The sequence below is a fragment of the Ahaetulla prasina genome, chromosome 2 (assembly GCF_028640845.1).
Source record: "Ahaetulla prasina isolate Xishuangbanna chromosome 2, ASM2864084v1, whole genome shotgun sequence".
NCBI classification, from domain to species: Eukaryota; Metazoa; Chordata; class Lepidosauria; order Squamata; family Colubridae; genus Ahaetulla; species Ahaetulla prasina.
Window position 1 is genome coordinate 260,184,933 of NC_080540.1, and position 26,808 is coordinate 260,211,740.

The 26,808-nt window shown below is 35.0% G+C and overlaps 2 protein-coding genes across 5 annotated transcripts in view; one reads left to right on the plus strand and one right to left on the minus strand.

The window, feature by feature from the left end:
• SKIC3 (SKI3 subunit of superkiller complex) overlaps nt 1–5,202 on the plus strand; it is a 50,350-nt gene extending 45,148 nt beyond the window's left edge. Inside the window, exons 38-41 of the mRNA XM_058169256.1 lie at nt 908–1,060; nt 1,845–1,975; nt 2,685–2,808; nt 4,680–5,202. Coding sequence (XP_058025239.1) covers nt 908–1,060; nt 1,845–1,975; nt 2,685–2,808; nt 4,680–4,760 — 489 coding nt within the window. The 3' untranslated portion in view covers nt 4,761–5,202. The remainder of the gene's footprint in view (nt 1–907; nt 1,061–1,844; nt 1,976–2,684; nt 2,809–4,679) is intronic.
• A 2,915-nt stretch (nt 5,203–8,117) lies between these two features.
• Nucleotides 8,118–26,808, minus strand: part of FAM81B (family with sequence similarity 81 member B) — a 33,697-nt gene continuing 15,006 nt past the window's right edge. For all 4 annotated transcript variants that reach the window (XM_058170193.1, XM_058170195.1, XM_058170196.1 and 1 more), the window contains 7 exons: nt 24,001–24,259; nt 20,427–20,545; nt 16,334–16,463; nt 12,756–12,862; nt 11,185–11,320; nt 8,897–9,092; nt 8,118–8,368 (listed from right to left, as the gene is read on the minus strand). In XM_058170193.1, the coding sequence (XP_058026176.1) occupies nt 8,238–8,368; nt 8,897–9,092; nt 11,185–11,320; nt 12,756–12,862; nt 16,334–16,463; nt 20,427–20,545; nt 24,001–24,259 (1,078 nt within the window). In that variant the 3' untranslated portion in view covers nt 8,118–8,237. The remainder of the gene's footprint in view (nt 8,369–8,896; nt 9,093–11,184; nt 11,321–12,755; nt 12,863–16,333; nt 16,464–20,426; nt 20,546–24,000; nt 24,260–26,808) is intronic.

Below are 26,808 nucleotides of genomic sequence, written 5' to 3' on the forward strand. Positions count from 1 at the left end.
CAGGCAGAGAAATGCTGAACATTTTTTGTAAAAAAATTAGTTGCGGCACTACATGACCTAAGGAGAAAGAAGAAGGGACTCATGTTTTAAAATAGAGGTCTGTAGCAAATTGTTTAAGATAACTATATAGCTGGGTTTGGTGAAAACTTCATTTTTGTATAGTTTAAATTATGAAGATATTAAGGAATTTGGTTGTTCCTAACAGAGCATAGAACTGCATGAATGAAAATTGAGCTATTCAGCACCATGGTCAGCTACTTTTAAATTAATTTGAGCAGGCTCCAGCTATCCTATTTAAGCATCCTATTTGAGATTAATTTGGAATGCAATGCAACAATAACATTTGACTGCTTACAGTTGATGGTAACAAAGGCCAATCTTGTGTTGTGTATGAGCGATATTTGCTTCCAGGGAATATGTATCTGAATTTATTTGTCCCTTTTGGAAAGAACCAGCACCTTCATATAGCTCGCCAGTGTTATCCATACTCTGTCAGGAAAATTAATATGGAAACTCTCCAGAGAGGATTATTATACATTTGCATAACTTGCCTTATCAACTATAGCACCTTAGGGAGGGAAAACTATATTTATGATGTTTATTTATTTATTTATTTTAGTCTCAGACTTCATTGCATGCTCAACTATATGCAATTTAAGAATTTTATTGAGGTGTGTTTGCTTATATCATTCAAGAGATCTCTATGTGAAATTCCAGATTATTGCGTTAAAGATTTTTGAAATTCTTTTATTTTAAGTTTCAGCTATTTTACTTTTTCTTTTTTTTAAATAACCTTGGCTGTTTGAAATTTCACTTTTAAAACAATGCTTACAGTAATGTTTAAAAACTAGAAAGTAAATATAAAGCATGCTTTTTTTAACAATGGACTTGATTTATTTTTTCCCAGTGGTTGGCACAAGTCTATCAGTCACAAGGAATGATGGTTGGTGCAGAAATGTGTTACCGAAAAAGTCTAAAATTGGCATCACAGCAAGGGAACTTGAGTGGGAAACTCTGTAGTCTTCTAAGACTTGCTAAACTTGCCTTAGAAATCTGTATGGTAAGAGTTTAAATTGTTAAATAATAAAATGAATAAATTGCAGTAATCTGATACTAAAATAGTTCTTCTCAATTAACCATTATGGGAAGAATCAGAAAATATACAGGCAGGATATTTTGTCTTTGCAAATTGTATGATAAGTAAATTGTGCTAATCAGGTTTCATCACAAATGTACTATAAAATAATAGTATTTGCCAGCTATAAATAGTTCTTAGAGATTTGCACTTAAAAAAAAGATATCACTGTCATGATTGTGAATATTCAAATTTTACAATTTAGAAATTTAGTTGTTAACAGCATATACATATAGCTAAAATAGCCAGTGATTTTGCTTTAATATAGCGTATTGGAAGTCAATTCATTGTTCTGTTACTGGAGTCAAGAATACTTTGTTAAAATGTTTTGTTAATATAATTGATAGTGGGGAATATTGTTTTACATGGTGGGTGACTTAGGAAAGAGGATACTCATTAGCGTTTCAAAATAATATTTATTCATGAATTAAGACCTTTTTGTCTATGATATGGAGAGAAGAGTTGCATTAAAAAATTAAATAAATATTTGGTAAAATTAATAGCTTTAGCTAATCCATTTTACCAAAAGAGCTGGAAAGTTACTTCCTTATGTTAGAATTCTATGCTACTTTTCATACTAATTAAGAGGTGAATGGGAAAAAATGATATATCTCTATGAAACTATTTGTAGCTGTAATTGCTGCAAGATAAAATGGTGTTAGATATAAGTAACTGGGTGTTTAGTTTTTGTTTGTTTGTTTGTTTAAAGGCTAATGTTTCAAATGATCACTGGCCATCTCTAGTTCAAGAAGCCACAACAGAAGCTATGAAAATTTCCTTCTGTCCGCTGGGTATTCTATTTCAAGCACTTATGCAGTATAATCGCAAAATGGGTTCACGGTAAGTATAGGTTTGTGTATTACGTGGCATTCATTAAAGAATGTCGCTACATTTTTATTTACCCTAATTCAACAACATATGGATGGCATAAAATTAAAAAAGACAGCTGAGGGTTGCTGTCATAAAGTATAAAATTATAATAAAAAGAATCTTGTTTGATGGGGGCAAAATCCCTAAACTTCTTGTTTCCCTGTGAGTAAGGACATGGTTGTTGCAAATTGCTGTGAAAGTTTTATTGTTATAGAGGCCGTTTAAAACTGCAAAATAAATTGCCTGTTTGGAAGCTTTATAGGAAACTCAAAACAGTATTTCTGGCTGTTATACAGTAGCTTTGCTTGCATGGAAATGTTCTTTGAACTGGAGCCAAGAATCTGATTGAGTGATAATGAAGACATTTTCTCACCTGTAAACAGTCGACATCTATCTAACAGGCTGTTTGTGTCCCGTCCCCCCCTCCCTTAATGGTGCAGTTCAGTATTTCACTGTCTTTTAATGATATGTTAGATTTAGTTTTATATTTCAGAATATAACTATTTTCTGCTCAATTGTAGCGAGAAAAAATAATGCTTACTTGTAAACATGAATTAATGTAAATATAAGTATGTATTTGAATGTCTAAAATGCTGTATATTTGTACTTATTTTGCCATTTCCTCATTATTTCTTATAACATCTAATCAGTATTCTACTTTTTCTGTTGTTGTTTTTAGAGAAACACGTCGTATGTTAGAGAGAGTGGTATATCAATCTGGATTTCCAGAAACTGTAGTATCAGTTGCCCGATGGTATCTCTTAAGACATTTATATGCCAAAAATGATTATGAATTAATTGATGTAAGAAATATTTCCATGTTATATATGCTAAATAGGTTTTCTCAGTGCTTTATTTCAGAGTTTAATATGTCCAGTGTTATTTATTTAGCTGGATATATCAAATAGACTGGATTTCATTTGCATAAGAAAAATATTTTAATATTGCACTTATTCTTTTCAGGAAGCACTATTAGAATTTGTCTTTAATAGCTTTAATGAAGGATTACCATTTTATATTTCTAGTAAGCTGCTACATTTGATTTTGATGTATCTTTTTTCAGTTCAAATGGTTGCATTTATACGTTGTACCATTCATTTTAACCTTTAACTAGAAAGATAATTAAGGAACTTTAAATATATATGATAGTTATATGTTAGGTAAAGAAATACTATTTGGAATGTTGAAAATAGATTTCTTTTTCATACCGTAATGCATTCATGAATCAAAAGTGCTTATTAATCATATAAGAACGGTAACTATCAGGTTATTAAAAAAAATAGAGAACATTGATTACAGTAGTCAGTGATTTCAGCAATTAGAGTTTTCCTTAATATTGGATTGCTTATTAAGTTTATTTATATGGCTACCCGTCTTGCAAATGCAACTCTGAGGAGATGACCACACATTAAAATGATTCTTAAAAAAACAATAACAACCCCAAGGCCCTAGACGTGAGCAGGTTTGGGAAAGGGAACTGCCTTTTTGTTCTTCTATTTTTCCAAGAAATACATTTATCTCCTAGTTCCTTTTTGTTCCTTCATATAACGAATATAATCAGAAGTAGCAGTGGGAGAACTGCTTTATCTGTTTTCAACAAAAAGGACAGTTTCTACTGCTAAGTGCAAGGAGCCATCGGATCACCCCTCACCTCTTACATGTTCATACCAATTGTGGGCTGCTTCAGTTTTAAGTATTGAACAGAGTAAAGGTGAGGTGGGGACTTTGGCTATCTTGCCACAATCTTTGGAGAAATAAACTAGGGAAAAAAAATAAAAATAAAAAATAGCATGGAGAACAATGCTATTATTTAAGTTACCGTACTATCCATATATCAAACTGTAAGTTGCAAAACTAGAGATATGTGCAGGTTATGTTTTCTTTCGAACCCAAAACCATCTTGTTCTGGTAGTTACGCTTTTGGGTTAGCAGTGTATTGAAACACAAAAATGTTTTGGTATTTCTGGATTTTAGCTGAAACAAAATTCAGAGATCCCAGAATGATTTTACAGGGCTAGTAGAACAATGCTGAGGTAACCCTAATCCTGAGGTAACCCTAACCCTAACCCTTTGCTTCTGAGTGGCCATGTTACCCTTTCATCTCAAGGCCTTCCTTTTGCTCCTCTGCCTCGCCCCCACAACTACTGCTGCTGAAGTCCCAGTGTAACAGATCCTATAGGCCTTCCCATCTTCCTCATCTCTTCCTTCTCTCTCCAGTTCCTCTTAGTTGCTGCTAATGTATCCACTTTTGCACCTCTTGGTTATTACAGTTCAAACTCCAAGCAATAGCTTGCCCCATTGGCTTAGCGCTTAACCCTAGCACTTTCCCTGCCTCTCCCAAGCCGCTGTTGCTGCTGCCTACATGTGCCCTTAACAATGAAATCCTCACTCTTTGGCCTTTCTTTTTCCCCACTCCCACACTCCTGAGCCCAGTTTCATTCTGTATATAGTCCAAACATCTGAAAGATGGGTGTTTCAGAGCAGGTCCAGAGCACCTTAAAGCAGCAATCCCCTGCATGGAATCGTTTGGCTCAGAAGGATTTTGCAATCCCTGTGTACAACCAACTGGCCTATTTAGCTTGTGATTGATTAGTAAATGTAAACATCCTTAACAATCTTACACTCTGAGATATTCACATTAATGCATTTTTTTTCTGCTTTCCCAATACTGCAGGCTCTTACAGCAAATGCCAAAGCTAATGGAGATATTCGAGTTTTGGAATTAGACAAGAAACTCTCCGCAGCAGCCTCCTAGCACAAACATTAGTTATTGGAATCAGAATAACTTTGGAAGCTTTTGGAAACAGCATCTTTATGACAGATACCTTGAGTTTAAATCACAACAGTCCAATTTATATTAAAAGGAATCCGTTATTAAACTATCCAGTTGAAATTTTATTGAAGTACTCCTACTGAGATATTACAGTGTATGCTAGTGACTTTGGAAAGCACATAGGTTTTGACCTCTGTTCTAGAGTTAAATATGACAGATTTCTGTCTTTGAAACAGAACCTTAATAATACGTCCATGTGTTAAATAAACTTAGGACTATGTCTATCTTCATAGTCTGCTAAAACCTTGCTATTTCTGTCCATGTCATTTTTTTTACCATTTAGCAATGTATCTTTCTACAGCTTCTCAAGCAAAATAAATAACCTTTGGTGGGCGATGAAACAATAAAATCCATTGAAACATTGTTTACAACTTGTTTACATCTTACTCTGCATGCAGAACCTTTTAATTCAGAACTTTATGATTTCATCCAAATATTTATTATTTTCCTGGCTATGTTTAATGTTATGTGTCATGGCTGTCTTTCATGGTACAGTTGCAGCAAACCTTTTGATGGGCAGAGCCTAAGTAAAGTAGATTTTCAGTTCTCTATAGTCTCATTCATTACCTTCATTAGAATCCATTTTGGAAATAAATATTTTTAGTTTAAATTATTCAAAGATGATATGAGGCTATAGTACTTGATGCTTCCTAGATGTTTCAGAATAGAATACTTTCAAACATAGCAGAAAATAGAGGGCAAGTATGCAGTAGGACATGGTAATAATGACAAATGTTATTTCATTGTTCTTAAATTGTTTTTCATATACAAATGCTGGGCTATAATTTGGAGCCAAAGGGTGGAGAGGTGGATTTTTATTTCAATTTCAAGCCATTTCTGTGACTTAAAATTCTCTTGTTTTCCATCGCCACCCAACCCACCTACCTCCACAATAAAACATACCAGAAAAAAAGGGTTAAGTAATATTCCTTCCACATTAAATTCCATTTTTAATTAATTAGATTTATTATATTTACATCCTGTCTGACTGCCAACTACTCTAGGAAGGACAGTATGAAAAACATGAGACCTAGTACTCTGACTGAATTGCTCATATTTAACGTTTCTTAAGAATTCTCCACACATGTATTCTCTTCTTTTTTCCTTCGTAGTGTTTTTTTTATTGATAATGACCATCAGTTTGGTTGTCATTAAAGTGAAATTATATTTGTGTGCTGCTAATCATTAGATAATTACAGTAAATCTACATTTCATCGAATAAAATAAAATAAATTTCAGTAGAATGAACAGTTCCTTTGAAGAAATGGTTCCTAATTTTATACATTCATATTCAGTACTGCCCTTATATCAATTGTAGAACCCACTTTTGACTTAAAGGTTGACAGAATGATTCAGTCTGCATTTTATGAAAACATAAGAATTTTTACTGCTTATAAAACCACTTTCTCTATTTGGCTCTACTTTAGTTACTGCTTCTTTTGAACTATGTTCCCCCTTCCTTTATTTGGTTGTTGGATTTGAGAAGGGAAAAATCAATAAAGGACACCATCTGCCATTGTATTAGAATAATTCTATATAAAAGACAGTTTTTTCCTCCATACGTTAGAAAAGGGTTTATAAGTTTACTATTATCTAGCCCAAGGGTCAGCAACCCACATCTCTGGAACCACATGTGGCTGTTTTAACTCTCTGCTGTGGCTCTCTCCTTTCATCCCTCTGCTGCGAAGAGAAGCAGTCAATGCCACTGCTGTTGCCACCTCCATGGTCGGCCTGCCTGCTGCTCTCGTAGCACTTTGTGCAGCACAGTGAAATTTAGTGCGCTTCACAATGGGGGAAGATGGGTCCCCTCCTCCTGGAGCCCATTACGACGTGGAGCCACAATGCCACCCTGCCCTACTCACCCTTGGCGGCAGCAGCAGCAGCATTGGCTGTGGTATGGGGCAGGGCAGTGTCTTGGGGAGGAAAGCAGGTCCCGCATCCAGCGCCAACGAAGGCCGGAAGTAGCCACCTGCTGTTTGCTGCTGCAGTCTGTCAGGCAGCCAGAGAGAGACAGATTCGGCTCCTTCTGCTCCCCTCTGCCTTGCCCAGTTTTGCAAGGATTCAGTGGACACTGCCTTGTGGGGTCGTCCCATACTTTGCTTGTCAAGCATCTTTGTGACTTGGGAGTGAGTGACGTTGAATTGCCCACGCCCACCCAGTTACATCAGTTGTTCAATTATTGGCTCCCGGTTTTTCTGTGGGAAATGGGTCCAAATGGCTCTTTAAGTATTTAAGGTTGCAGACCTCTGATCTAGCCTGTGAGACACTTCATCAAGTTTCAGCGCCAGTGGTACATAGAAGCAAATTTAATTCTCAAAATATAGAATCGAAGACAAAAAAATGTAATTAATTTCCTCAGTGCTTTACAACTCCTGGAACTACTACTAAAGAATGGCTCCCTCAGGTTATTGGTCCCAATCCTTCCTCCTATTCACTCAATCTGTTTTTCAGAACTGATGAAACCTCATGGTTGATACATGGATTTTTTTTTTCTTCAGAGAATGAAGTATTGCAATGAGGTTTCTTTCAGGAAGCAAAAATGTTATGCAACAACCTTTGCATTATTCAACCACTTGATTTTAAACTTATAGAAGACTGCAAAGCAAGTTCCATTTGAATTTTTAAGAACATTTTCTCCTTGAAAACTGGTGATAAATTATATCTGGAATCTCATTGTTAGAAAATGTATTGTACATGAAAGTTGGTCAAGGAAGGGCATGTTGCTTTTACCTTCTAGTTCCATAGCTACTTTGACAAAAAAAATCTTTTGGCATTTGAAATGTCTTAACAGATTTAAGAGGGTTTAAGAGGCTTGCATATCTATTCCTCAGAATATTTCTGGGCATACGGCTACATTTTTGCAAACTTGGCTTTTTCCTTCTTACAAATAAATAGAATTAAAAATAAAGTGAAAAACAAATCAGTAGCTAGAATACTGGATGTAAAAGTACTCATTTGAATTTGCAGAACTTAATTTAAAAGATTTCTTCATAAAATGAGATGTTTTAGGAAAAGTATTTGTCTTTTTCATAACTGATAACAAAATTACATAAATGAGCTAATAAGGTTGTATAAGTTTCTCTGCAGGGGCAGGAAAGATGCTCCTAATTTGAGAACTTCAGGATATAACTGCACATATTTGATGTAATGGTTTGTCAAAATAAACCAAAATAAACCAAGCAATGACAATTGCTGTTAAGCCTTGCATTTTATTTTTTTCAAACATAAATGAAGGGTTAATATTATTCTATTTTAACTTATGTATGTTCAGAATTATAACAGTGCTTTTGTTACAGAGTTACAGGAACAAAAGTGTGATATTGTAGAAATAAGTTAACTTTTTAAACCTTTTTAGTATTTTCCCTTGATGGAACAAATGTAAATGCTAAACAAAATGTATTAATCTTTGAGTTCACTGAGTTTTCGCCGTAGCTTTTTCATATCTTGCTTGAATTTCTCTTCTTCAAGTTTTAGCTTTGTTGTCTGTATATGTTTGAGTGCGTCAAGAGAGTCACGGATAGATTGAAATCCTGGTAAATAACAGGCATCTTTTAGTAAAGTTGGCAAAATTATCATTAATATCACATTTTGTGTTTATACAATATTCCAAAATAATTTTTGACTATTGCTTCTTAGCTTAAGGTCATCATTTGATCTACCATTTTAATGTGCCCTTGAAATATTTCATGAACATTTTTTTCAATTAATTAAGTGAATGGACCAGCTTTAAGAGGAGCTAGTTTAGTTCTCCTTTGGTGCATAACTAATGTGAGGCCTGACATCAGACTGATTAAAAGTATATACATATTTTCTGGTATGAAAACTGAGAAGACTAGAAATAACAATAGACCAGAACTCACAATTTCTCTATCTAAATATCAGAATAATCAGTTATTTCTGCTGAAAGCTGTTTTTTGTCCTTCATGAAGAGAAATTTTTATATAGTGAACCACAGCAATGAGACACTCAGTTTTCCTGTTTATGGTATGATTTGATAATCTGGAGAATGACAAAGTTGCGTGGCACACATGCAAACACACAAATGCATGTAAGTTCACCTGATCTGTATTCATTTTGCATTCCTTCTAGTTCATTCCACATCAGCTTTTCAAATCTGGTAATCTTTGCATGTAGTTTATTTTGATCATTTTTCACCTGGCTGAGTTCCACATCAAATTGCAATGTTTTTTCTGTGTTTTCTATTCTTTTGGAGACATAGTATAAACCATCTTCCAATTTCTTTTCCAGTATTTCCTTTTGAAAGAGTTATTTTGAAAAATGAAAATGTTATATTTATTCATTAGGAATGAAATTAACCCTGCTTGTGTGCTATATTTTTTCTGTAGAATTTCTATAATTTTTTAAATTATTTTTATTTGTAAATTTACATTTATAAAAATGATAGATCTCATTTCCCAGTTAAATAGGTAACTGACTTTTTATGGAACAGCGAAGAAATTGGGATGGATTTAAAGTTAATCTGGTATAAGAGGCTTCCAAAGTTTTTGATATACGTTTTATTGTGAAACTCTGAAGATGTTTCAGCTTATAATAATTGGTACAGTAAAGGGGCGGGCCAAAGAAATGTTGGGTATCAAAATCCTTTGCATGAAGCACAGATCTCACAAGTATATAGTACTATTAACTGCAAAAGCCTTTTTCCAGGATTTCAATTGAGCTTGGGAAAAAATGATTCTTCTTATTTTCTGGCTCATGTAGAAGTCTGGAAATAAAATTAAATCAACAACTGGCCATGAAGCAGCAACTCTTTCATCATGTTTAGATCCAACATTATAAAATGTTAAACACTAACTAAGATCCAAGCTATAATTAAAGATATGGGCAGAAATTACATCATTGGTTTCCTAATTTTTGAGCTAAAAAAAAACCCTAGACAATCAGCCTAAATTCAGATGGATTGATCTCTGCAATTTGTATTGTTCAGAGTTGTGGATCAGTTTTTGGCAATTTAGTTTGTGGCTCTATCTGGATCAACACCAGTTTTCGCTATCTACTCTCTAGCAATTCTCCCCATGGTAAGTTTTGAACGAATAACATAGTATTTCTAAAATAGTGCTTAATTTGACTATGAGATAGCTTTTCTGTTTCCCAAGCTTTTTTCTTGCCATCTTTTTATTTCAAATGGTATGTTTTCAATTCCAATATTTATAATTTGCTTTGGAAACCTTGTTGACTGAACAGTGGGGAATAAGCCCTTCTTTGAGAAAAATGGGCAGTTAAGTACAAAATATAAAGAAATGGTTTTTAATACATTAAGAAAAACAATTATATATACTGCCATATAACTGTACCTCTTAACAAATATTTTTATTCATTTTCTTATTAGGTTTTTCATTAAGTGATTAGTTACTAAGCAGATACAAGCACAATAAAGGTTATTGAAAAGAAACATCTCAAGATAGAATTGAAGATTTAAAACTGGAAGGCAGAGTCATTTCTAACTGATGAGAAGCCCATAGTGATTTTGTTTCCAAAAACCAAAGCACTTAGCAAACATTGACTTAAAGCTTCAATAGTTTTAATCTATAAAACACAACATTTAAAACTTGCTGCATGATGCAATAATTTAGGATTAGCAATCATACAGTATGTCTTTTAGATTATTTTATAAAACAACTAAATTGTCTCCTTTTGAAATGAAAGTGAAGTGTTCCAAATTATCACACCAACTGATCCTCTCCTGCCTCGCAAAAAAAAAAGAAGAAGAAGAAGAAGAAAGTTATGTTTAGATAGCATGTCCTGGTCCTGGATCAGCTACTTTCTGAAGCTAAACACTCTGCCTAAGTGCTTGCATGAACCCAACGTCCTTCCTCTGGCCAAAAACTCAAGCTGTAATTCAGATTGAAAAAAGAGCACTCTGCCTTCTGTTAGAAACTTATTTGAGATGGCATATTTTATTGCCTGTGACTGAAAGAACAACATCCATAATGTACACAAATCCACACAACTCTGACTGTCTCAAGTCCCCAAAGTAACTTTAGTATATTACATTTTTCTAACAATATATTGAACACAAAAAGCAAAGATGAATGGGCTCTCAAAGTCTGGTAATAAAATCTGATTGGCTCCTATGCTCCTTTCAGGTGTTCCTAACTTCTGTTGTAGATTCTTCATCAGATAATAATCTCACTATCCTCTTTCCCCGAATTCCCTGCTGGCTCATTTCCATTACTCAGCCAGTATTACTCATGTAAGATTACTGCAAATGTTAAGCAGATCTAAACACTTATCTATTTAAAATCTTTCTGCTCTCCTTTCATAAAAGAGGCTTTTTGAGAAAGCGTGTTATGCTTGTATTTTTTGCATGAATTACAAAAGCACTTGCCAATCTCTCCTTGATTGTAGCAAAGAGCTGGTTTGTGAAGTGGACTTGCTCTTGTTCAGATCTCCTCAACTCACTTTCCATCCACTTTCGTTGGTTTTGAATTTGATCTTTAAAATCATTTAAAATACCATTTATCCTAATATTTAAAAAGAAATTCTTTTTAATTTTCATGAAAATGAAACATGAAACATGCAGTTCTTCTGTACCATGATCTCACTACAAAAGCAATTTAAATAATAAGTAAATGGGTTTTTTATGTTAATTTTTTTTCTTAGTTTAGTCTTAATTTTCTTATGACAACCAAACTCATGTGGGTAAAAGCTTCACTCAAACAACTTTCATAAACTTATTCAGATTTCATGTCATGAAATCTGAATACTCTTCAGTTTTGCCACTTTTGGTAGTTAACAGTTTTCTGAAGTGGCAACATTGGTAGTATGTTTTTAGTTTCAAGGCTATAAATACTTATATGATATTTGATGACATGTATTCTCCCAACAAGAGAGATCTTTAAAACGTATTTTGAAAGTGATTAAAGGCTTTGCATTTTTAAGCATTATAAGTCAGCTTCTGATCACAGCTTTTACAATGGCAAATCTAGATATTTTGGAAGTATAGGAAAGAAGTTGTATATGAGCATCAATGGTGTGTGTTTGTGTGTGTATGTGACCACAACTGGTGAACAGATATGTGTAAGACAAGAATGAAGTGAAGAAACAACACTTCTCCAAACACTTCTGTTTGGTCTACTTATCCTGTTTTTTAAAAAATACACTGATTTTACAATTAAATATAAATAGATCTTCATCTCACATCTGAATTAGTATTTCACATTTGACAAAAAGCAGTTCAGAATGCAAGGGAGTATAGTTGTAGCATCTGTATCTTATTAAAGCAGCTGCATCTTTTCAAGTTTAAGCAGCCCTTTCAGTAAGGCTTTCACTGAAATAATATCAATCTTAGAAACACACTTAGTTACTTCAATGAGCGTAGATAGGTGCTGCATTTAAGTACTTGTGTTCAAAAGCAATTCTTCAAAAAGAAAACTGAAGCATAGCACAGCTATATTTTACACTTCTTAGGAAAATAAAGATCTGATATGGTTATATATAGCATAAATACTCTCCTCACCCATTTTTATAGTCTTTTTCCTTTTCTAAACCCTTAACAGTTTTATTTCTTATTTATTTTATGTATTTATAAAGCAAAATTAGAAACTGCCCAATTCACTCACAAAATGACTGTTTACAAAAACAAATTTACACTGATTTTCTGTTTTCTTTCTACTTATTTAGTTTCATGATAGTTTTTTTTGTATTAAATAAGAAAAGTTTTGTTCTTACAGCTATTAGTAAAAGTAAATGAAAGCACTGTGCAGTTTCAGTTAAAGCACTGAATTAACTTTGCAAAAAAGATTTATGTGATTTCATAAACATTTATTCTTGTTGGCCTGTCAGGATTTTTAAAGGCCAATAAATTAATTTGGTGCTGTTCCCTCTTGCCAATACCATTGTACCGTAACTTCTCACCAAGCACATTAACATAATTGAAAAGCTTTGTTGTTCCCTTACTTGAAGTCCAAGAGCTGCAATTCATGGTGTTGATCACCCTGTATTGTCTTTAAATTTGAAGTTTGCTCTGAGTTTGAAGTCTCTATCTTGCCTAAAAGCTGCATTACCTAATAGGAACAACAACAACAATAAAACATTATGAGCTAAAATCCCAGCATTTACATTAAATACAAATTATGACTGCAGTGACTAAGGGAAAAGTCAGAATTTCAGATAGATTAATTCTTATAAGCTTTTCTCAGAATTAATTTTGCTACATAATAAAAAATTCCCATCTATTCCAAAATAATTATTAATGTCCAGTGTTTGTTGTATTTTTTTATAGAGTTTTTGTAAAGAAGTGATCAGATTATACATAGGTTGAGAGAGAAAGTGAAGATGAGATCCTTTTAGCTAATATTCTACATTTTCAGGAAGAGCTATGCTATGTGTCAGAGGTGGGTTTCAGCAGGTTCTGACCAGTTCTGGAGAACCGGCAGTGGAAATTTTGAGTAGTCGGAGACCAGTAAATACCACCTCTGACTGGTACCACCCCCATCTATTCTCTGCCTCCCAAGTCCGAGCTGATCGGGAGGAAATGGGGATTTTGCAGTAACCTTCTCCTGGAGTGGGGTGGGAATGGAGATTTTACAGTATCCTCCCCCTGCCACACCCACCAAGCCATGCCCACCAAGCTATGCCATGCCCACCAAGCCACGGCCACAGAACTGGTAGTAAAAAAATTTGAATCCCACCACTGCTATGTGGTAATCCATTTGGAATAGTCAACAAGTATGAATCTTTTTCATGAGAAGGTTTTAATTGTCCTACTTCTGTCACATTTCTGCATGAAAGGCTTACCTTTGTTTGTACATAGTGACTGTTTTGGATAACAGTCATTTGCAGTTATGACAGTGATGAAAAAGTAATTTTGCAACCAATCCTTAGAGGGTTTTTAAAGCATAAGAAAGCTGAAGTAGGATTGTAAACATAGTCTTGCTTTCTCTTGATGACTGCTTCACTTAACAACCAAGTTTCTAGTTCCAATTGTGGCTGCTAAATGAGTACTACTTGTATCAGTAACTCATGTTATATGGTTATGCAAGCATTTGTTTTGTTTTTTCCTTGGTTGCAGAAGAAGCTTTGTTTCTAAGAACTATGGGCAAGTTCAAAAGAGCTTCATTTTACATTTTCTACATAGAACACATCTGCTTATCTTTTGTCAGTAAGTATGATCCTTTGATACAGGAAAAATACAAAATTTGGGAAATTCATATATTGATAATAGTGATAAGGACATCAGATAAGCATTTCTTTACAAGGGGAACAAAGCCCATACTCTAATAGAGAGCTGGAGAACTTTTGGTCTGTGGGATGGTTATGGAAGCCCCTGCAAAAGTCCCACCTAAGACTTTGAGCCTTCTTCAAAGCCTTCATGTTCCTCATCAAGAAAAGCTCAATGCACATATAAAGCCAGATAATTTTGAAGCTTATAGCTGGCCTACCTAGGTTGACCATTCACCTCAAGAATAGTGGTAGACATTAACAGATGTCCAGGAATCAAATTAACAAAATGAAAAATAATCTTGCCCTTAATTAGGAATACAGAAAAGGTAAAGGTGTGAAAAACTACTTAAGAACAAGTTTTAATACGATGAGCCAGAAGTATATACTTCACAAGATTTTAACAGCAAGCACCAGTTATAATTGATTAGTCTGAGAGTATAACCTCATAAAAATTTTAAGTGTATCAATAACCTGGTAATTTCAACGGAAGAATAATTTTAAATTTACTCTGAACATTATATGGTACAGAATGTTTTTTATATATTCGGCAGCAATGTGGACTAACTTGAACAATTCTGGAAAATGATTCACACCCATATGAGACAAACCAATATGAAACAAATTCTTATTTCAACCTACAATACTACTATTATACTTCACTAAACCACATATCTCCTCAGAGTGTATAGAACTGGCCTATAAGCAATAATTGCTGAAAGGATATTATCTGCTTCTTACTGAGAAGGTTGTCAAATCCCATTAATGGAAGAATAGCTAACCAAGCATGGGAATATGTCTCAATGTCAGTAATTATTTTCTATACCATTCTAGACAAATGGTTATCCAATCTCTTCTTGAAAACATCCAGCAATGGAGCACCCATAACCCAAGCTGTTCTATTAATTCTCACTACCAGGAAATTCATCCTTATTTTCAGGCTGGATCTCCCTCTGATGATCTTCCACTAATTGCTTCTTGTCCTGCCCTCAGGGTCTATGGATAATAAATTGATCTTTCTGTGACCATCCTTCAATTATTGGAAGACCGATATCAGGTCTCCCCTAAATCTTCTCTTTATTAGTCTAAAATGCCTAGTTCTCTTAATCATTGATTTAGCCTCCAGATCCCTTACCATCTTTCTTACACTTCTCTGCACTCTTTTTAGGGCTTCAGCATCTTTTTTATATTGTGCTGACTAGAACTCAATTCCAAATATGGCCTCATTAATGCAGTACTATCACTTCCTGCATTTTTGCTGCTATCCCTCTGTTGATCCAATCCAGGATTCTGATGGCTTTTGGGGGCAACTGCAGCATGCTGCTAACTCATACTTAAGTAGTGAGTCACCTGAATAGCTAGATCCCTCTCACAGGCACTATGTTTGAGACAGGTACTGCCTACCCTGTACCTGTGTAGCCTAAATGCAGGACTTTACTTTTCTCACTACTGAACTGCATCTTGTTGGATAGGGCCCAATGCACAAGTCTGTCAAAATCCTTCTAACAAGATCCTTGACTCTATATTACAAAATATTAGCAATTTCCTCCAGCTTAGTGTTATCCACAAATTTAATGAGCCCCACTTCAATCCCCTCATCTAGTTCATTTATGGAAGATGCTGAAGAGCACTGGGCCCAAAAGAGAATCTTGAAGTATTCCACTGCATACTTCCCTCCATGTAGATGTAGTTCCATTGAGGAACACATGCTGAGTGCAGTTGGCCAGGCAACTGAAATCCATTTAGTGGTAGCACTGTCTATCCCACCTTCTTCTGTCTTACCAAGAACTAGGCTGTGGTCTACTTTATCAAACACCTTGCTGATATCTAAGTATACTATATTCATAGCATTTCCTTAGTCCACTAATCTAGCCACTCTACCAAAGAAGACAATCAAGTTTGTTTGGCATGACCTGTTTTTAACAAATGTTTAGTGCAATAATGCTTGGGAATCTCAGGACCTTTTCGGTGTTACAAAAAAAATCCTGTATCTTTGTGTTTTACAATTGTATTAATAAGCTGTCATTATTCAAAAATAATGTTACAAACGGTAAGTATTGTGATGATGCAGCTTCATTTCTCAGTCTCCATATTTCAGCACTGTACTATGTTAATTGTACAATTGGCTATTGCAATTATTCTGGATCTTTATTCCATCATAATGCTGCTGTATCTCCTTCACCTTCTGTATGGAAAAAAAACCATCTGTTTTTCCTCTTCCATTAACATGAGTCAGCAATTTTAAATCAAATGGAGAAGTTGAATGATTTGTAACATACAGTACAGATGAATAGATTCACTTCAGAGCCACTCACCTTCATCTCAATATTATTCACATAATTGTCCAAGGAAGACTGAACAGCATGAATTTCTTTCTCTAGTTTTGAAATCTCATGCCTGCTGATATTGATATCTCCAGAGAGTTTGGCAATGCTAGCATCGCATCTAGAAAGTTGATAACAAAGAAGAGGATAGTTGCTGTATTTCCTCTTTACCATAAATTCCCTCTTCTGTAATCATTCAGAAGTGTATCTCCAACAAGAATTTTCTTCCCTAAGGAAGGATTATGTATTTTATACCTTCACTCTTTTTTGATTCTTGAAACCCTTCGTTTCAGATGTCTGACTACTCACTTCTGCTGGCTGCTAAACTCTGCTATAAAATTTAACTTAGTTGCACTACATTACAGTAGTTGTTTCCCTTTTTAATTTACCCTAATGCTAAGTACATGTGTGCCTCATTTTCCAGGATATTTGGCAACATCATAAAAGAAAGATATAACATTCCTGCCCCCTTATTCCACTTCTATGGACTTTTCCCCAAAATCTCCAAAGGTTAATGTATTACTGTGAAATCTCTTATGGTTTATAGCAGGGGTGAAATCTAAAAATTTTCCCTACTGGTTCTGGGCGAGGCTTAATTGGTGGGCGTGGCTTGGTGGGCAGGTGACTGAATGGGCATGGTCAATAATAATAAATAATAAAAATAATAAAGTATACAAAACTTGGGAGGCACCAGTCTACCTTCTTTAAAAATAGAGGCCCTGGTCTACCAAGTGCCTTTTACTGAGAGGCTCCGTCTACCAAGTGCCCTTTTTTGGCAGGCACTGGTCTACCTTCTTTAAAAATAGAGGCACTAGTCTACTAGCTGCCTACGGCGCTGATCAGCTGTAGTGCAGCCCTTTGAAGTGCTGCGGCAGTCATTTAAGACCGTTTGCAGCTATATCACCACCGAGAGCTTCAGGGACAGAGAAGAGGAACAGCAAGGTGTGGGCATTGGGGGAGGGGGCAGGGATTTTTACTACCGGTTCTCCGAACTACCTGCCCCAATCGCTACCGGATCACACGATCAGGTCCGAACCGGGAGCATTTCACCCCTGGTTCATAGTCCTTATACTTTTCATTCTTCTTCTTCTACATTCTTTTATATCTCTGAGGCAAAACCAACAAACCCTTGTAGCATGTTGAGGAGTTATTAGCATAAACTTTTATGAATCAGAGTTCATTTTATCGGATATATGAACAGCGGCTCATTAAATTTAAATTATATATAGGTTGATTGATTATGTAACATTAAGTTGTTTTCCATTCCTAGCAACCACATAAATCTCTTTTTTCCATGTCAACCTATCCCTGTCCTATTCTTTCATGTCTCCCAGCGGTATACTCATTGCCTCTATAACTGAGTCCATTCACCATGCTGCTGGTCTTCCTCTTCTCTTTTCTATCTTTTTCAGCATTAAAGCTTTTTCTAGAAAGCCTGGTTTTTGAATCAGGTGTCCAAAGTAGAATAATTTGAGCCTGGTCATTTGTCCCTTGAGTGAGAAGTCTGGGTTGATTTGTTCAAAGTTCCATAGGTTTGGTTGCTTGGCTGACCATAATATACTGTCTTCTCCAGTACCAATGCTAAAAACACCAGTATTCTTCTTATCCTATAAAGTCCAACTTCCACTTCCATAGTGTGTCACAGAGAATACCATGGTTTGTACAATTCTGATCTTTGTAGGTATTAGACAGCTCATACTGCTTGAATATCTTCATGTCTGCTCTACACACACACACACACACACACACACACACACACACACACAAGATTTTTAAAAAAGAAGTTGGAACATCTATTCTGCCAATTTAAGATGACATATCATTCCGCACATCTGGCAAGTAGGTTTTAGTTCGCAAAAGCTTGTAACACTGAAAGCATTCTTTCAGATTCATCTGACTTTTCACTGATGCGACATAAACTACTATGTAAAATCCACAGAATATTTTCTCAATAAATTATTTCATAGAAGAATTTTAATTTTCTTCTTTTCTGAGTGCCTTGCAACATGGCATTCTTTCATTTAGAATGGCCTTGCTGCACATTATGTGTTTGTATGTGCATTCATATGCAAGTGTGTGCATGTGTGCATAAGTGTGTGCATATGCAAGGACACCTTTCACTTTATAAGGGTAGAAAAAAATAAAAGAAAAAATCTGCTTATTTTATTGGTGTTTTTTTTTATTCTTGAAAACTAGGCCAGCTCAATCTTTCTTTAGGTGAACACTGTAAGCAAGCGATATGCAAAAAATGCTTACATGGTTGTATAAATCATTTCAATGTCCTCTAGCTTAGCCCAAGAGTAATTATTCATACTCAGTTTCATTAAAATATAGGTTGTATAAATACAAGTACTGGTGTTACTATGACAGGAGTTTGTGCTGATCTTAGAGATTTGTGTTCCAGCTCTTGGTTCCTCTAAAACAAACAAGCAAACTAATAAATATCAGAAATTGTCATAGGCTTAACTTCAGACCATGAAATTATATATAAACATATAAATCATTGGATGTTTTAACAATCATAGAAAAATTATATTATTTTCATTGTCAAGCTGCTTCACTCAAGACTTTCCATAGGAATAGTTAAAAAAAAAAAATCAAAATGGTGGTCACTTCAGTACAACCAAACTTCTGCCAGTTTTTTTTATGCAACCACAGTCTGCAAACACTACTAACAGTGTTAAGTATATTTAATTCTGACCGTAGGCTTCTAAGTCCACTGATTTGATTTATATGCCAGCTTCTATAGTAATTTTACTTGGCATTAGCAACTCGGAGATAAACAATCACATGACCACGATGGCCTTATAACCTTCAAACATTTCCTTCAATCATTAAGCGAAGTGATGCAGTCACTATGTGAAAAATCAACCTATTTCCAAAGTACCTGAAGGCCTGACAAGAATCAATGGATGGAAAACTAATCAAGGAGAAAAGCAACCTAGAACTAAGGAGAAATTTCCTTAACAGTTAGAACAATTAATTAGTGGAACAACTTGCCTCCAGAAGTTGTGGGTGCTCCAACACTGGAAGTTTTTAAGAAGAAATTGGACAACCATTTGTCTAAAATGGTACAGGGTTTTCTGCTTATTTTTTATTTATTTTTATTTTATTAGATTTATAGACCGCCCTTCTCCCGAAGGACTCAGGGCGGTGTACAGCCAAGGTAAAAAAGAAACAATGTACAATTAAAAGTAAATTAAAAAACTTATTATACAGTGTGGCTGAAAATTAAAATGGTTAAAAATCTAAAAACTCCAATTTAAGACTTAAATAAAATTTAAAATTCGAAATCTAGACAATTTAAGAAAGACCTGCGCGAACAAACAAATATGTTTTCAGTTCGCGGCGAAAGGTCCGAAGGTCAGGTATTTGGCGTAAACCAGGGGGAAGTTCATTCCAAAGAGTAGGAGCCCCCACAGAGAAGGATCTTCCCCTGGGGGCCGCCAGCCGACATTGCCTGGCAGACAGCACCCTGAGAAGTCCCTCTCTGTGTGAGCGTACGGGTTGATGGGAGGCATGAGGTAACAGCAGGCGGTCCCGTAAGCTTGAGCTGGGTGTTGGACTAGAAGAAATCCAAGATCCCTTCCAACTCTGTTATTCTGTTATAATTTTGCTTCCACTTTCTGTATTAACTCTGCTTGTTGAAAGCCACTTGCAAACCACGTGAATGGTGATCACATAACTACAGGACACTGCAATGCTGTAGTCATAAATGTGACAATTGGTTGCAAAGTCACTTTTTTAGCATCATTGCAGCTTCAAATGGTTGCTGCACAAGGCAGCTAGTAAGCGAAGACTACACATACATTAGTGGCTGCAGAGGCAGCCATACAATATTTCTAATTTCTTTCAAAGGTAAAAGTAAGAGACAAACATTCTTCAAAGTTAAGGACAAAATTATTTTGGTTTGAATTCTCTGTCTCAACTTTAGGTGCAATATTATATTTAAGCAAATCCTAAAGAAAACATTATTTTCTCCTCAAAACTGTAATATGCAGGAAGGAGAAGCATATGGGCTTGTGCTCACTAAGATTAAAACATGGTTTATCAAACTGTGAGAAGGTAGCTCCCCCCAACTCACCTGGCCACTCTTCCACGTAGGTCCCCAACCCCCTGCAGGTGTTTATGGTCCAGACTTTGCACAGCAAAATTAGTTCCTGATGTTACTTCATCTCTGGCTTTTATTTGTCTGTCCAACTCCTGGAATTTTATAAGCATTGTAAATGGCAAGTTATATAACATCAGCTGGGAAGGTAAATAACTTATACTAAAACAGCTACTGCACTTAATTTCGGAACCTGAAAGGCAATGTTAGCAAATTGCTCTGGTAGCAATTCAGAATTACATTGCAAAAGAGATTGCTGGTATTTGTTCCGTTGTCTTACAATAATAAGATTGATAGTACCTTTGGAACATCTTAAAGTGTGCACAAGTAGTATTTGCATACATACATCACACATACATATACAGACAGAAAAATCTCAATTTTAAGGATGAAAGGATTATTCCTTAGGCCTAAATATTCTAAACTATGCAACTCTTTTATGCATGGACTTTTTGCTTGTGTAACACGATTTTCTTCCTCTTTCCATTCAATCATATCCAATTCTCAGAGACTGCCTGAACAAACTACAGTTTTCTTGGCAAGGATCCCTCCTCCTCAAGTGGTTTGCCATTGCTGGTGGGACTAGAACTCACAATTGCCTAGTTTCTTATCTAACCCTAACCACTACACCAAACTGGCTCTCAAGATGTTAGATATCCATAAAATGGCAAATGGGTATTTTTCATTGCACATGAAATTTGTTAAACTAAGATCAAATAAACAGAGCACATATATTGCTTTCAATATTCATTTTCAGTATAAAAATGTTAAGAATGTAAAAAAGGGGAAATATCTAAAGATTATCCAAAAACATTTTTAAATGACAGATAAGTTAATAAATCACATAATGGGATTAGAATGATGATGATAATAATAATAATAATAATAATAATAATAATAATAATAATAATAATAATAATAATAATAATAATAATAATAATAATAATAATAATAATAATATTTTAATTTGTATACCGCCCTTCTCCCGAAGGACTCAGGGCGGTGAACAGGCAGATAAAATATACATACACACAATAATTAAAAACATCCCTTAAAAAACTAATTTAAATGCCCAAAATATTAAAAAACGTACTTCCCCGTAAAATCACAGAATTTTAAAAACGCATCCAATAAAAATAAGAATCAGGCTAGTCCAGCCATACAGAATGAAGGTTTTTAGCCTGGTTCCTTAACTACAGTACAAAGCAAACCGGCTGGAGTGTTATGCTATATTAAAATAAGCAAAACATGAATGCTTAAAGCAGTGTGCCACATATAATGGCTCATGTACTCTTCCTCCTTTTTTGTATCCATGAGGACAAAACCCATGTACTTCCCACATTAATAAACTACTATACATTAGTATTTGAATTGAAATAAATGTAGATATTTTAATTAGCAAACAACTAAAAATTTAAAATCATGGCTCAAGTCCTGCCTTGTTTTTAAAAACTTTAATTTGAAAGAAATCAAAGTTAGGAGCTGTGATTTGTTTAAAAGTAAAGAGAGGCATCTGACCTCTGTTGCCAGGAAAAAAATGGAAAAAATAGCTTATGCAAATAAAATGAATTCAATATATATGCAATGACCCATTAAGGATAAGTTCATATAAGTTCGTATAGTGTTTGGATTGTATGGTTTTAGTATAGTACAATGAGCTGATCCAGCTATTGTGTTAGTAAAACACATTTTATTGCATGATTGGGATTCAGACAATATAATTATTCTAATCTCGCCCAGAGATTTAGTTTTAAACTACAGTACCACAAATGACCATTATTTAATAGAGCGGAAGCATGCAGGAATCAAGACCTCACTAAAAGTCATTGCCTATGGGCAGGTTTGGGAAACTATTTGATTTTGTCCAAGGACAACATTCTGTTATTGACATTATCACTCCTGGACCACATCAATGGCTACAAACTGCCCACAATGCAAGTGTACGAAGAAAGAAAACATCATCACCATGTTTTCTCTGATTTATTTCAAGTGCTTATTTATTATTTCAAGAATATAATTGAACTTACTAGTATTAGGTATTGTTTTTAAAAGTTTTTAATTTTCTCCCATAATCTTAAATATTCTAATACAAAAATATGCTTGTTCTACTAATGGTATTTTTATTTCTATATGTGAAATTTTGATTGATTTGTCTTGCTGTTTTCACAGCAGATAAATTCATTATGACTTTTAAGGCATTTTCAAACATGCTGTGAAGTATTAATGGAACCATTAGAAAAACTGTTAGATGTTGTTAACTTATCTTTTTCCTGATGACCTCTTCTATAAGGACCCAAATTATTCATGGTTATTATGGCAGACATGCAAGAGAAGTTAATTAAAATTATTTCACTGTCTGAAAATATTTCATTATATATCTCCCCCCCTCCCCCCCAAAAAAAAGCCTTAGCACATATGTTTTGTCTGGGGATCTCTTCATCTATGGACAGTAACCAAGACATTTATGTCAACACAATAATTTCAGTAGGGCAAAATTTCCCTTCATTTAGTTCCATGTCCCGAGATGAAAAAGTGGGACAAGATAGCAAACCAGGATCTTAGGGCAACTCTGTCTGTAGAATACCAATAGTGGCGGATGGTAGAGAAGAACAAGCACAGCACTTTTGACTTTTTGACTTTAGAAGATAGTCCTTCTAAAACTATCTATGAAAAAAAACTGCAGTTTCATCTGTCCTGTCTTGATGCATTTGAAAAAAAAAATGTGGGAGAAGAGATGGGAAAGCATTTAAAATATCCAGTAAACATATTATGCAGTATATTAAGCATTATATTAGGCATGTTAGGCAGCATACGAGGCAGTATAATATTCAGTGAACATGTTAGGCAGTACAATGAAAATGTCATCTAGAAACTATTTTATCCTACATTATGAGGTAAGAGAATTCTGGACTTCTAAAATTTGAAACTGTAGTGGATGTGTAAGTGTCTATATGTACATGAATGGGGGTGGGGATTGTGAGGTTGAGGACATTTATTGCTGTTTCAGCTGTACCAGGATTCCTGACATGAGTCATGAAATTAGGATTCTTAAGTATTGCTAGAAGGCTACAGTAAAAATGCCGCGGAGGTTTAATGAAGACTTGAAAGAGTTTACAACTGCAAACTGTCTCTGCATTCCGATGAATGAAAGGCAAGCAAAATTGAATCAAATGTTATCTTAAAAAAACCCCCACCTTTAAGCTAAATTGACAAACACAAAACTTTTCCAAATGCTGTATCTATGTATAGAAAAGTTTAGGAACAAACTATACAAATAGTTAATCTATTTTAATCCAGATTTCCAAAGTGGTTTTTAATTTTAGGGAAGTAGGTAGAGATCCATCTATGCCAAATGCCTCCATTGTTTGAAGATTTCCTCCATTTAAATGGTGTGATCCTTAAATACCTTGCAGATAGAAAATAGGCAAGAGTTTCTACCTTCCTGGGAAGAAAAAAAGTTTCTAGGAATATGTAATATGAATTTGACCTCTTTGAAGCTGAACATTGCATAACTTCTGAATATTTAATAATTGCTAGTAACTGCCGATACCTCTATGTCGTGGCTCAGCCTTTTAACAACACTTGTGATTGTCTGGATATGATTTTCCAATAGCTGGTGAGCTGCTGCCTCCCCTTGCTGAAAGTTCTTATTTCCCTGAAGGTATGAAACAATGCCATCCTTGATCCGAAATGCCTGATCCAAGAGCACAGCAGTGGTACGCTCCTGATTAGATAGCCGGTCTTCCAGTGAATTCACTCTGATTCCAGACACATTAGGAATTGCCGGTAGAAATGGCTGGCTTGGAGTTCTGTCCAAAGGAATCACGAGAGAAGTAGAAAATAAGTTAAAGGTAAATCCTTTATTACTGCATCCAGCTACAGCAACAAGATAAAACGATGAAGTACCTTTAGGTGACAATTTCTGCCTATAACTCATGTGGCATATGAGTAATGAATGACTCAATATCTGAAAAGCTTTTAGATTAGAAAAGGAGGAGAAGGAAAAAAAAGAATTTAACTTTGGAAGAATGACAGATGTTATGTTGTTAAAAAGTAAATGCAAGAGTTGTTTTTCCTATTTATTTATTTTTTTATTTATAGACCAAGACCAAGTCATAGAATTTAAAATATACCATAAAACTATAAAAAATTCTTTTCGTAGTAATAATTAAAAATGTGAAAATAACTTTCTATTCAGCTTCAGCAGAATTCTGATGCCAGGTTCCAAGATTAAGGGACATACATATTTTCCAACCATCGGAGCACAGTGGCTCGCATGGTTAGGATGCTGGCTTGACAAGCTGCAAGCTCATGTTTGAGACCCGACTGCTGCCATGGGGTGGGGTGAGCTCCCATTCTTCACTCCAGCTCCTGCTGGGGACATGAAAGGAGCCCACAAATGGGTGTCTGCAGGCAACAGTGATGTCTCTGGCTAATCCTTTCAACATGGAAATGTTGCCTCCGACAGGAGTCCAATGTGATTTCCAATCACCTGAATTCTTCCATGTACATCTTATACAAAAATTTCAATAATGTCTATTTGCTATTACTATTTGCCTTTTCTTCTAGAATTGGGCCTAAAAATCCAACAAAGAATTGGCAAATTATTATGCTATGATTAAATAGCTAGCAAAATTTTTACTTGAGCCATAATAGCTGGCAATATATTCACCAGAAAGAACGTAGAGCTAATCTTCCATTTTGCCTCTGGCAGAACATATATCTGTCTTTGTTTTGCTCTGACAGTGAAACATTAATTCTTCACTCCTAGTAATAAACCTTTTCTTCATAAAGTATCTTCACATTTTGGAAGCATTTGTGCAGTTGCCTACTCATCAATAAAGTAATTTATGCAGTTGCACACAAAATGTGTTTCTTTGGGAAGCTGTGGAAATGTTTTCAAATCATCTGAGATTCCTTTAGATTAGTTTAAGACAGCCTGATTCTTAGTACAGTCCATTAGGATTTACTATATTATTTTTAATAATTGATGTAGCTTCTTTTAATATGCATGTTCTGATTCATGAACTTTATCTTTATTTTACAGCAACTTTATGATGTTAGTAAGTTACAATATAAAATGCTGAGGTCTTAAATGGTCAATTAATTTATAACTTTCGCTTAGGCCTCATAGATTCATACTGATCAAGGCAACTGTTCTATAATCCCTTCATACTTAAATTGCTCATAACTCCTATATACTTATTTTGTTGGCACAGAATAAAAGGCCATTTTAAATTGTTTTTTTCCCATTGTTTTAGAATTTGAACCAAAACACTTTAAAAAAATTTGTCAGATTTTTCAGCATCATTAAAATAAAAATAGCAACAACTCTATGAAAACTGAGTACAGGTAGTCTGTGACATACAACCATTTGCTTAGTGAGCGTGTGAAGTTATAACAGCACTGAAAACAGTTATTTATGACCACTTTTCACACTCGCAACCACTGCAGCATTCTATGGTCATGTGATCAAAATTCTGATGCTTGGCAACTGGCATGCATTTATGATGGTTGCAGTGTCCAGGGGTCATTTGATCACCTTTTATGACCTTCTGACAAACAAGATCACAAGTGGGAGTGAATACCTCACTTTGCTTCAGATGCTTCTGGATTGAAAGGATTAACCAGCTACAAGCTGTTGCTCAGGGGATGCCCAAATGTTTAACTACACACATTCATCAGAGAGGCTCATTACAGCTTTCTTAGGTCGACAGAAGACTTCAAAGAATTTAAAAGCAGAGAGTGAACCTATGGAAAGGTACAAGAACCAACACTGGATAGAACCAATGGAGGAGTTGGCAGTTGGGTTTGGTGAAAGCTGGGAAGTATAGAAATCATTGCATAGACTGTGCATGGGTACTACAAGATCTAGAGATACTCTGAACAAATGGGGCTATCTGGTGGCTTTTCCTCTTTGCGATTGTGGTGACATGCAGACAAAAACACATATGTATATCTGTCCTTTGTATACTAATCAGTGCCCATTTCAAGACCTCATGGCCATGCAACAGAACACAAGTAATGTTGTTGGTTTCTCTTTAACTTGCATGTATTTAAACTTGTATTTTGTGTTTCAAATTTTATGTCATATAGTACGCCTTATTTTAATTGAGATGCTTCTGACGTGAATAAACAAACAAACAAACAAACAAAGTCATTGGGGAACCCAGATTCACTTAACCCGTGTTTTTAACTTAACAATTGCAGTGATTCCCTTAACAATTGTGGCAAGAAAGAAATGGGACAAAATTTACTTAACTGTCTTGCTTAACAACTGAAATTTCTGACTCAGTTGTGGTTGTAAGTTGAGGGCTACCTATATGTATTTGCTTGAATACTGAGGTTGAATCTGTTT